General features: G+C 41.9%; 1 protein-coding gene across 2 annotated transcripts in view; it reads left to right on the top strand.

Moving 5' to 3' along the window:
• The window catches only part of LOC118372431 (ephrin type-A receptor 3-like), a 230768-nt gene extending 220371 nt beyond the window's left edge, over positions 1-10397 (top strand). The window contains exons 16-19 of one of the 2 annotated variants that reach the window (XM_052476502.1): positions 6958-7107; positions 7330-7523; positions 7684-7821; positions 7974-10397. In XM_052476502.1, coding sequence (XP_052332462.1) covers positions 6958-7107; positions 7330-7523; positions 7684-7821; positions 7974-8073 — 582 coding nt within the window. In that variant the 3' untranslated portion in view covers positions 8074-10397. Of the gene's footprint in view, positions 1-6957; positions 7108-7329; positions 7524-7680; positions 7822-7973 lie in introns of both variants that reach the window. The other variant, XM_052476501.1, reaches the window with a different exon arrangement.
• The last annotated feature ends 2723 nt before the right edge of the window (positions 10398-13120 follow it).

Raw genomic sequence — 13120 nt, 5'->3', positions numbered from 1 at the left:
TTGTATTGCATGTTCAATGGAAACAAAGTTTAAAAACTCTTCCGCTGCAAGGCCTTCGTCAGGGAATATACTATTTGATCTGAATGGGCGGTCTTCTGTCAGCTGTTCTGCAACGTAATATTCTAAAACTGGCTTGCTTTGTCTTGTCTCATGTCGGCTGTTGTATCTGATCTGTGCTTAAAACTTCTTATGGCTAGGGGTTCCCCCCAACATTCCGCTGAAAAGGAAGCGCGGGATATTCAAAAATATTTTTTAGACATTTTAAACTTTCACACATTAACAAGTCCAATACAGCAAATGAAAGATGAACATATTGGTAACAGTGCCCCTTGTCTTCCTACTGGGATAATTGCAGGTTTCGCAAAGAAAAAGCTTTTATTGTCTTACCTCTCTCTCTTATCCCTTCACCCCTCGATCCTCTCACCCGTTTAGTCCATTGTCCCTTCCTTTACCCCCTGGAGATGAATAGAGAGAGCTCGTTCTACTGCCCAATGCCAGATCAACCCCTTTACCCCCTGGAGATGAATAGAGAGAGCTCGTTCTAATGCCCAATGCCAGATCAACCCCTTTACCCCCTGGAGATGAATAGAGAGAGCTCGTTCTAATGCCCAATGCCAGATCAACTCCTTTACCCCCTGGAGATGAATAGAGAGAGCTCGTTCTAATGCCCAATGCCAGATCAACTCCTTTACCCCCTGGAGATGAATAGAGAGAGCTCGTTCTAATGCCCAATGCCAGATCAACTCCATTACCCCCTGGAGATGAAAAGAGAGAGCTCGTTCTAATGCCCAATGCCAGATCAACCCCTTTACCCCCTGGAGATGAATAGAGAGAGCTCGTTCTAATGCCCAATGCCAGATCAACTCCTTTACCCCCTGGAGATGAATAGAGAGAGCTCGTTCTAATGCCCAATGCCAGATCAACTCCATTACCCCCTGGAGATGAATAGAGAGAGCTCGTTCTAATGCCCAATGCCAGATCAACTCCATTACCCCCTGGAGATGAATAGAGAGAGCTCGTTCTAATGCCCAATGCCAGATCAACTCCTTTACCCCCTGGAGATGTATAGAGAGAGCTCGTTCTAATGCCCAATGCCAGATCAACCCCTTTACCCCCTGGAGATGAATAGAGAGAGCTCGTTCTAATGCCCAATGCCAGATCAACCCCTTTACTCCCTGGAGATGAATAGAGAGAGCTCGTTCTAATGCCCAATGCCAGATCAACCCCTTTACCCCCTGGAGATGAATAGAGAGAGCTCGTTCTAATGCCCAATGCCAGATCAACTCCTTTACCCCCTGGAGATGAATAGAGAGAGCTCGTTCTAATGCCCAATGCTAGATCAACTCCTTTACCCCCTGGAGATGAATAGAGAGAGCTCGTTCTAATGCCCAATGCCAGATCAACTCCTTTACCCCCTGGAGATGAATAGAGAGAGCTCGTTCTAATGCCCAATGCTAGATCAACTCCTTTACCCCCTGGAGATGAATAGAGAGAGCTCGTTCTAATGCCCAATGCTAGATCAACTCCTTTACCCCCTGGAGATGAATAGAGAGAGCTCGTTCTAATGCCCAATGCCAGATCAACTCCTTTACCCCCTTGGCAATTCCAGAAGATATAAAAGTACTGGTTAGGTATAATCCATTCAGATCTACAAAGAAGCATAGCGAGTAAAGGGTTAGAGGTTGGAATTGAACATATGTATCTTCCTAACTACCCAGCACTCTCCACTCCAGGTGCTAAAAGACCTGCTGGTTTCAAGGTTGCTCCTAACAAGCCCTAATTATTCTAATAAGTTATTAGGCTTAACGAGACATAATGAGTGGTGGGATTCATGTGAATCTGGCTCAGGGTTAGTGTAGAGGAATAAAGTAGTTTGTTGGAGCTGTCAAACTTGAAGAAGAGGAGAGAGGATGAACCTGTCCAAATACGAACATGGGAATTAAAAAGTAACGAGAAGAGAGTGGAATTAAAAGGTTGTGGAATTCAAAAGGTTTTTTAAAAAAGCCAGCAGCAAATATGAAGACATCTCATCATCACTGTGCTGTAATGGGGAAAGATAGAAAGATAGCTAGTAGCCGTTGAGAAGCTAGTAGCCACTGAGAACATTTTACATGCTATAAATAATGCATTATATTATAACATACAACATAGACACAGCCTTTATAACTCACCTACGTGTAACCCCATTCACTGAGCATTATACACAGGCTGTAAATGGCGTAATAAGCAGCGCTGCACTGCATGGCGCCTCATATGATATGCTCACACAAAGACACTTCTCCATCGGTATTCACAGGGAAGTGTTAGAGATGTTTCTTTAATGGGGCATTAGCATAGATAGCCCTGGAGAGGGAGGAGAGGAGAGGGAGGAGAGGGAGGTTTAGTAGGAGAGAGAGATGGAGAGTAAGAGTGAAGCGAGATTAGGAAGAGATGGAGCGAGAGAGAAGGGAGGGAAGGAGTTAGAGAGAGACCCACAAAGAATTGGAAAACAAATCAAACATTGCTAAACTCCCATGTGTGTTGGGCGAAATACCGCAGGGTACAGCAGCAAGATGTACAGTGCATTCGGAAAGTATTCAAATCCCTTGACTTTTTCCACATTTTATTACATTACAGCCTTATTCTAAAATGTATTAAAATACATTTTTTCCTCATCAATCTTCACACAATACCCCATAATGCCAAAGAGAATTGAGCTCAGGTGCATCCTGTTTCCATTGATCATCCTTGAGATGTTTCTACAACTTGATTGGAGTCCACCTGTGGTAAATTAAATTAATGGACATGATTTGGAAAGGTACACACCTGTCTATATAAGGTCCTACAGATGACAGTGCATGTCAGAGCAAAAACCAAGCCATTAGGTCGAAGGAATTGTCCATAGAGCTCCGAGAGAGGATTGTGTCGAGGCACAGATCTGTGGACGGGTACCAAAAATGTCTGCAACATTGAAGGTCTCCAAGATCACAGTGACCTCCATCATTCATAAATGGAAGAAGTTTCGAATCACCAAGACTCTTCCTATAGCTGGCCGCCCGGCCAAACTGAGCAACCATCTCTGTAGCACTCCACCAAACTTGGATTCTAGATGGAAGCCACTCCTCAGTAAAAGGCACATGACAACCCACCTGGCCTTTGCTAAAAGGTACCTAAAGGAAACTGACCATGAACAACAAGATTCTCTGGTCTGATGAAACCAAGTTTGAACTCCTTGGCCTGAATGCCATGCGTCATGTCTGGATGAAAACTGGCACCATCCGGTGAAGCATGGTGGTGGCAGCATCATGCTGTGAAGATGTTTTTCAGTGACAGGGACTGGGAGACTACTCAGGATCGAGGGAAAGATGAACAAAGCAAAGTACAGAAAGATCCTTAAAGAAAACTTGCTCCAGAGAACTCAGGACCTCAGAATGGTGCGAAGGTTCACCTTCCAACAGGACAACGACCTTAAGCACACACAAGAAAACGCAGGAGTGGCTTCGGGACAAATCTCTGAATGTCTTTGAGTTGCCCATCCAGGACTTGAACCCGATCTAAGATCTCTGGAGAGACCTGAAAATAGCTGTGCAACGACACTCCTCATCCAACCTGACAGAGCTTGAGAGGATCTGCAGAGGAGAATGGGATAAAATTCCCAAATACAGGTGTGCCAAGCTTGTAGCATCATTCTCAAGAAGACATTATGCTGTAATCACTGCCATAGGGGCTTCTACAAAGTAATGAGTAAAGGGTCTGAATACTGAATGTTGATATCATGTTTCATTTTTTAATTATTATAAATGTGCAAACATGTCTAATATTCTGTTTTTGCTTTTTCTTTATGAGGTGTTGTGTGTAGATTGATGAGGGGAAAAACAATTGAATCAATTTGAGAATAAAGCTGTAATGTAATAAAATGTGTAAAAAGTCAAGGGGTCTGAATACTTTCCAAATGCACTGTTTGACCTGTTGCTATGAGAAAAGGTGAACCAGTGCAGCACAAACAACATGGAAATACCACCAATATGTATGTGTTTATTTATCTTTACCTACTATTTGTACTACAACTATTTGCACCTTGCTAAAACATAGCTGATAATATAGTTTATAATATAACCCTTGAAACCTTTGGGAGTGCAATGTTTACTTTAGATTTTTGATAGTTTTTTTGTTGATGATGTTTTGAGTCTTCTCACTTTTGTTCGTTGTTTATTTTACTTGCTTTGGCAATGTAAACACGTTTTCAATACCAATAAAGCCCATTTGAATTGAATTGAAAGAGAGAGAGAGTAGGGAGGGAGAAAGAGAGAGATGAGAGAAAATTAGAGAGAGGGGGGGTAGAGTTAGAGAGAAAGCAAGAGAGAGAGTAAACGTTGAGCGAGATGAAGAGGAGAGAGGGAGAGATGTACTGTGGATAGAGACTGCTCACTTTGTCTCTTTAATTTGACTTTGACTAGAGAGCTGGGACTATAGGAGTGCAGTAGTAGAATGTTAAAATACTGGTGTGATCTGCATAGGGAGTCAAACAGGCATCCTAATGTTGTCTCCTGTGTCCTTCTTATACACAGTCTCCAATGCCGTTTAAAAGCCTGTTTTCTGCTGAAACTACTCCATATGAAGAGTTTCTTCAAATCATCTGAAATGTTGGTAAATTAGCTTTTATTGATTAAACAGAGATTGGTTTGCTTTTTCACTATCTATTCATGGCATGAGGTTGTTCAATGACAGACTTGGTTTCATTTTAGAGAGACAAGTAGTTACGTATTTTTCTTTATTTTTTACTATTTTCTACATTGTAGAATACTAGTGAAGACATCAAAACTATGGAATAACACATATGGAATCATGTAGTAACCCAAAAAGTGTTGAACAAATCAAATATATTTTATATTTGAGATTCGTCAAAGTTGCCAACATTTGCCTTGATGACAGCTTTGAACACTCTAGACATTCTCAACCAGCTTCATAAACTGGTCACCTGGAATGTATTTCAATTAATGGGTGTGCCTTGTTAAAAGTTAATTTGTGGAATTTCTTTCCTCCTTAATGCCTTTGAGCCAATCAGTTGTGATGTGACAAGGTAGGGGTGGCATACGGAAGATAGCCTATTTGGTAAAATACCAAGTCTATATTATGGCAAGAACAGCTCAAATAAGCAAAGATAAATGATAGTCCATCATTACTTTAAGGCAAGAAGGTCAGTCAATTCTGAAAATTTCAGTGCAGTTGCAAGCGCTATGATGAAACTGGCTCTCATGAGAACCGCCACAGGGAAGGAAGACCCAGAGTTACCTCAACTGCAGAAGATAAGTTCATTAGAGTTAACTTCAGATTGCAGCCTAAATAAATGCTTCACAGAGTTCAAGTAACAGACCCATTCAAACATCGGCTGTTAGAGACTGCGTTAATCAGGCCTTCATGGTTGAATTGCTGCAAATAAATCACTACTAAAAGGACACAAATAAAAAGAAGAGACTTGCTTGGGCCAAGAAACACGAGAAATGGACATTAGACCGGTGGAAATCTGTCCTTTGGTCTGATGAGTCCAAATTTGAGATTTTTGGTTGCAACCACCGTGTCTTTGTGAGACGCGGAGTAGGTGAACAGATTATCTCCTCAAGTGTGGCTCCCATTGTGAAGCATGGAGGAGGAGGAGTGATAGTGAGGGGGTGCTTTGCTGGTGACACTGCCTGTGATTTATTTAGAATTCAAGGCACACTTAATCAGCATGGTTACCACAGAATTCTGTAGCGATACACCATCCATCTTGTTTGCGCTTATTGGGACTATCATTTGATTTTCAACAGGACAATGACCCAAAACACACCTCCAGGCTGTGTAAGGGCTATTTGACCCAGAAGGAGAGTGATGGAGTGCTGCATCAGATGATCTGGCCTCCACAATCACCTGACCTCAACCTAATTGAGATGGTTTGGGATGAGTTGATTGCAGAGTGAAGGAAAAGCAGCCAACAAGTACAAATATGTGGGAACTCCTTCAAGACTGTTGGAAAATCATTACTCATGAAACTGGTTGAGAGAATGCTAAGGTGTGCAAAGCTGTCATCAACGCAAAGGGTGGCTACTTTGAAGAATATAACATTTATTTTGATTTGTTTAACACTTTTTTTGATTGCTATGTGATTCCATGTGTAATTTCATAGTGTTGATTTCTCCACTATTATTCTACAATGTAGAAAATATTAAAAATAATGAAAAACCTTTGAATGAGAAGGTTTGTCCAAACTTTTGACTGGTATTGTAGATTCTCTTATCCAGAGCGACTTACAGTTCATGTATTCATCTTAAAATAGCTTGTTGAGACAACCACATATCACAGTCAAATGTACAGAATACGAACATTACATTCCAGCTACAATGTATATAAATGCATTCAGCAACAACAAAAACGTTTTAATACACAGCTAAAATGTATTAATAAAAAATCTGAGAACATTAATATTTTACACATACATGAAGGTACCCATAAGCAATCATTTCTCGTGAAAAAACACAAATGTGAAAAATTGTCGGATACAGCTTTGGAAATAAACTCTTCATATACACTTCTTTTATCTTTATTTTCCCTGTGAACAACAAAGTAAAAAATGGCTTGTGAAAGATGAGTGAAAAGGGAGAGATGGAGGAAGGAAGTCAAATCACTACTGCGTTCCCTCTGTTGGTGTGTGAATAGAAAGAGATGCTCTGTTTTTGAGGGTTTTCATCAATAAGAAGTATGAGGTAAAACCGTAAGACTACTCTGTTGTGTTTCCATGCAGTTCTTTGAGCTTTCCTACCAACGCCTCCACAACGTGCATTGTTCTCTCTCTTTCAACTCAATTCACTCATTTGCCAAAGTAGAAATGAATCAATTCTAGTTGTTTAAAAAATATATTGTATCAGCCATTCAGCAATGTTTTTATTAACCCTTTCTAAATGTGTTATTAACCCTTTATGATCATCTTATTAACCCTTCCAGGGAGGGAAGATCCCCATCCGATGGACGTCTCCAGAGGCTATTGCCTACAGGAAGTTCACGTCAGCCAGTGATGTGTGGAGCTATGGCATCGTCATGTGGGAGGTGGTCTCATACGGAGAGAGACCCTACTGGGAGATGTCCAACCAGGATGTGAGTAGTTTCATTATAATAAAGCACAGTGTCGGTGTATAGCTGATATGGTAATGATTCATCAATGATTTGTCTTGATGGCTGTTCTTGTCAGTCGTGGGTTGGTTTGGCGTAGAAGCTCGGTGGGCTCAGTTGGCTTTATCTCCCATACTCGGTAGGTGATTACTGTGATTGACTAAGGACCATCTAATCCTCCTCTATTTTTTATTTCTTCCCCACTAGGTGATCAAAGCGATAGATGAGGGTTACCGTCTTCCGGCCCCTATGGACTGTCCTGTGGTCCTCCACCAGCTGATGTTGGAGTGTTGGGAGAAGGGCCGCAGCGAACGGCCTAAGTTTGGCCAGATCGTCACCACCCTGGATAAGCTGATCAGAGACCCAGCCAGCCTCCGAGAGCTGGCCAACAGCTCATTATGGTGAGTTACAATGGGCCAAAACCACAGGCACAATCAGAACCACTGTAGACCCAGTTTTCAAGCACACACTGTTAGATCCATAATAAACTATTAGAACTAGTACTGTATCTGGACTGTCTTATTTAATGAATGTGTATATTCTCTCCTGTTTGCCCAGCAGGGAAGACCCGGCCACTCCAGAGTTCAGTGTGAGTACGATGGAGGAGTGGCTGGATGCCATCAAGATGGGACAGTACAAGGGGAACTTCACCAGTGCTGGATACGTCACCCTGGACTCTGTCCTCTACATCAGCATCAGGTGAGATACATGGGCAGAGCTGGCCTGGGGATGAGGTTAGGGCTGGAGAAAAGAGAGTAGGAATAGACAGAGCTGGAGAAAAGAGGAGTCTGTTGTTAATTTTGTCATTTTGTAAACTCCCTTCTTCCTCTGTCCTCTGTCCTCTCCTCTAGTGAGCTCGTTAAGATGGATGTGACCTTGGCGGGTCACCAGAAGAAGATCATCTCCAGTGTCCAGATCCTTCAGTCCCAGGGGACCCACGTCCAAGTATAACAGTTTCCCTATAGAGACACACTGGGAGGGAAAGCCAAAATGGATGCTCTTCTCTGAGTTTACCCATTGAGACACACTCAGATTGAGCCAACATGGACATTCTGGGTTGGTTTTCACCATACAAAGACACTGAGATGGAGCCGTAATTTACGCTTAGCTCCTTTATTTCCTCTTTGTAGTTTCATCATTCCACCTGTCCTGGATGTTTTGATAGCGTAGGCACTTCCAGCTTCCGTCCACGCCTTCAGAGGCCTAGCAACCCAGCAACCTAAGATACCAGGCTTCAACCAAGACGTCTTTGTCCATATCAACAACAACAATAACAAAGCTAAAAAATAACAAAAAAGAAAATGTGATTATAATTCTCAACATTGTCTGTGAAGTTTTGTGTACAGTTGTTTTTATGGTTGTTTCTTTTTTCATTTTTTGATTAGCTTTGTTAATTTTCCACATAATTCACATGATCAATATTGTATGTGTATAGATAAGCGTTTACAAGAGGTGTGTGTCAGTCCGCCAGTCTAGAAAGTAAAGTTGTTATCGCCAGGCAACGCAGGTGTGCTTTTCCTTCCTGGTGCATTTGTTGTCAGGCCCCTCCTCTTTCTCTAAGCCCCTCCCCACAACGCTATAGGACCAATCATGATGTGTGGGGGAGATAGGAGGGAGAAATAGAAATATGTGAAAATATGAGATGGAGATGTCTATTCATGGTCTCAGAAGACTTCTGTTGCATTTGGCCAGGGATAGATACATGTAGGTCTTCCATAGCCACGACTTCCAGACTCACACAGTTCACTTGAATGAGATGCCCTGCCAGATTTCATTTAGGACAGCCTACAGCAGCTACCTATAGGTTGCAGTTAGTCACAAACCTGCAGTTCAAAACAGTGTTAGGAGATTTTCTGCTAGAGTTTGCCTTTCTGACAGAAGAAGAGCAAAGTAGATCATCTGTGAAGTTGACACTGTTTGCAATGTATATCTGTTTCTCAGATGTTTCTCCATGTATATTTAGTATTACTCTGATATGTTGGGCCATGTCAGACAAGCAGGATTGGTTGTGAGGTAGACTTGACTTGAGTGAGGTGAGTGGTGGTTTTTGCCTCATTTAACCCCTGATTAATGTGGGTTCAGTCACAGTTTGTGCTAACCACCTCTGTTCAGTGATTAATATGGGTTCAGTCACTGTTTGTGCTAACCACCTCTGTTCAGTGATTAATATGGGTTTAGTCACAGTTTGTGCTAACCACCTCTGTTCAGTGACTAATATGGGTTTAGTCACAGTTTGTGCTAACCACCTCTGTTCAGTGACTAATATGGGTTCAGTCACTGTTTGTGCTAGCCACCTCTGTTCAGTGACTAATATGGGTTTAGTCACAGTTTGTGCTAACCACCTCTGTTCAGTGACTAATATGGGTTTAGTCACAGTTTGTGCTAACCACCTCTGTTCAGTGACTAATATGGGTTCAGTCACTGTTTGTGCTAACCACCTCTGTTCAGTGATTCATATGGGTTCAGTCACTGTTTGTGTTAACCACCTCTGTTCAGTGATTCATATGGGTTCAGTCACAATTTGTGCTAACCACCTCTGTTCAGTGATTAATATGGGTTCAGTGACAGTTTGTGCTAACCACCTCTGTTCAGTGACTAATATGGGTTCAGTCACAGTTTGTGCTAACCACCTCTGTTCAGTGATTAATATGGGTTTAGTCACAGTTTGTGCTAACCACCTCTGTTCAGTGATTAATATGGGTTCAGTCACAGTTTGTGCTAACCACCTCTGTTCAGTGATTAATATGGGTTCAGTCACAGTTTGTGCTAACCACCTCTGTTCAGTGATTAATATGGGTTCAGTCACAGTTATCCTTGAAAACCTGGTTAGCGGTTTAGTTTGAAAATTGTCATCATTGTGCACTGTACCGCTGTATGTATCTGTTCATGATAACAGTGTTATTCTACTTCCTGACAGGACTACAAACACAACAACATACAGTAAATACCAATGTACCATAATGTAAAATATGTACAGTGTTGATTTGAAACTCTAAAATGTTTGTCACAATAATGGTGATGATGATGATGATTCCGTTGATAATGATGGTGATTATATACTTTTATTCTGAAGGAGGATCATAGGAGATGAGGCAGCGTGTGATTCGTTGACCTTATCTATGGAATGTACATTGCGTAGCATGAGTATTAAGGTTCGGCCTCTGATTGACCGGTAACAGGGGGTGCAGTTTTCCCTCGGGCGGACGACCCGAGGATGATAAAAGTTAGATGCCTTATTTACTGTGCTACCTTTCTTTTCTGTCCCCCCCCCCCCTCCTCCCTATGGAGGTGGAGTTATGACTAGGTCTGTATACAGCATTCATATTTTTCCCCGAGGTGACATCACAGAAAACATCTGCTTTTCGAACTGAAAACACCCCAACTTTTAGCATCTCTTTTATTATTCCTAAATTCTATACTGATGCTGTCCCACTGGGCACACACTGGTTGAATCCACATTGTTTCCACGTAATTTTAACGGAATTACGTTGAACCAATGTGGAATAGACATTGAATTAGGGTAGGGTAGGTCTACCACCTGTTTATTGGATACTGTAATGAAAAGTACATTAGAGAATAAATTGTTCTGTTTTGGTTCAATAATTATATGTGTGGGTTTACCTGTGTAAGCTAGGTGGTGAATTTACAGCAGAGAACTTTTATATCCAGAAGCTATTTCAAGTGTTTCCAATGTCTCCCACACAGACACAAACACATAACATGATGTAGATGAAAAAAATCCAACAACTAAATTAACCTTTGTCTTTCCCGGAGGGGTCTCAGATAATGATGTACTAGCAGATGATGATGTATTTCATTACCGTTAAATGGATTGATTTGCCACCATCCTTTTGTGTTGTCATCAATTCGGTTCAAATGTTCAACAAAGGACAGCAGCATTTTTCCTCCTTCCGTTCAGATTTAGAAAATATGTGGTTGGCTGAAGAAGGTTTACCAGTCTGTCAGTACTCATAACTTTGGTACTTTACACATTTTGACATTGTCCTCCTTTGGTAAGCTTGCCCATCCCCAACCAGAGGTCATAAACTTTGACCCATAAAGCCTAACCCCTGATTCTCAGCCAGGCTCTGAACCCTTTCACTTGGAGTTGTCCCGAGACACTGTTCCCATGTCAGTTTGTGTTTCCCCTCTAACAGTTAATGTTAGGATATGGGAATAGTAAGCTGATCCTAGATCTGTGCTGGGAGAGACTTCTACCCCAAGCTAGGCCGGTTTTATAAATGTTCCCAAACTGATTACTTGTGAGATTGTTCTCTCTCTCTCTCCCTGATATCTCTTCCTTCCTGACCTTGGTCACATCATGTTTCATCATGGCAGATTTATATGCGCTTGTTCAGAGTATACGCATTCTAAAGTCATTCATGTCGCTGTAATAAATAGGCTAATATTTCTTATTTCTCACCTGAAGTCTTATTTTTCTTTCACGCACACACACATGCATGTCAACCCACACTACACTCTACACACTGATATGTGCAAACAGTCACAGTCTCACATGTATGAAACAGGCTATGCCTGAGTTGTATATGTTCCCCAGGGTTCGGTGGTATAATGGAAGACTGATCATGTCACCTTTACTGTGGAGAAATGTAAAGCTGAAGCTTGATCCACATCTGTGTCATATAACGCCAGTCACTGCCTGTCAAGGATTCCTTCATGTACTATTCCTGTTCTGAAAGAACTAGATAACCTCTGACAACCCCCACTAAAACAGACTGGTAGTGTCAGTATATTCCAAACAAACAACTATGTTTTAAGTGAGAATAGGCATTAGTCAGAAGCCAAAAAATGAAGGAAATTCCCATGAGCACCAGAATGCCTATTCCAGCAATGCTCTACCAAGGTTTTCCAGCACACAGCTTTGACCTACTACAGAAGCTATGTTGGTATTGTACTTCAAACTATGTGAACTATGTGTAGGCAGGTTTCTTAGCATTCAAACCTTCTCAAACAGTCTAATTCATACTCTTAGAGGAGGTGCTTCCACAATCCAATACAAGTAAAAGTATTGGATTCTTCACCCACCACAGTAAGACATTATTCCATTACACGACTTGTTCATGCTTTTTTAAAATTACATTTTTTATTACATTTTTTATTAAAGCTTTACTTTTATACTTACAAGAATATTACACTTGATTGAGCTGTTTTTTCTTGTAGTAATGTTGAGCATGCCTGTATTTCCTAAAACCTTTATTTTAGCAAAACGTGTAACTGAAAAAACAAATCATAATAACATCCTCTTTTGGTAAGGTGCCCAACATAACAACAGATGGTGGTGGGTTTTACACGATAGCTCAGATAGATAGAGCCTGTCTGTATTTCTGATTCATTTAACTGTGAGCTTACCTGTGTAATATTGAATTAAGCTCAGAATTAAGCTCAGAAACACTTGTTTTTCAAGCATGGTCCTTTAGCTTGGAAAGCTCTCGCCAGTTCGAACAACGTGACTCAAACCAGAGCATAGCGGACTTATTTCTCTCCATATCCCCGGAATCCTACCGCAAACTCTGAACATTTTCATCTGGATCTTCGCAACTAGCTAACCACAATCCCGGGTGACTACTCATGGCTAGCGTTTCCATCCTGGAGCAAGCACCAATTTGCCTGAAGCTAGCCCGGCAAGGGCTCCTGTGCTACTACCGAAGTCCACTCCCGGGCTACATTATCCGGACCCCTTCTACTGCCGGTACGGGGCACGGAACACCCCCAATCCTCTACGACTGGAATACCGAGATAATCTGCCTGAGGATTCCAACAGGCCCTCAGGCGCAACGTCCGCTAAAGGCCCATTCTGCTAACCTGCTAGGCCTGCTAGCTACCTAGATTTACTTGGAACCCAACTAACTCCACGACTGGTCTATCGACGTTCCCCATAGGCTAACTTGCTAGCCCCGGTATTCTAACTGCTAGCTTGCCTGCAAGCTTGCCTGCCCCGTTCTGCCCCTACTAACTGCTTGCTTGCTAACCAAGTCTT

Source organism: Oncorhynchus keta, chromosome 23 (genome assembly GCF_023373465.1).
Source record: "Oncorhynchus keta strain PuntledgeMale-10-30-2019 chromosome 23, Oket_V2, whole genome shotgun sequence".
Classification (NCBI taxonomy): Eukaryota; Metazoa; Chordata; class Actinopteri; order Salmoniformes; family Salmonidae; genus Oncorhynchus; species Oncorhynchus keta.
Note: the sequence above shows the minus strand (reverse complement) of the source record. Positions and strands in the feature narration are given on the sequence as shown.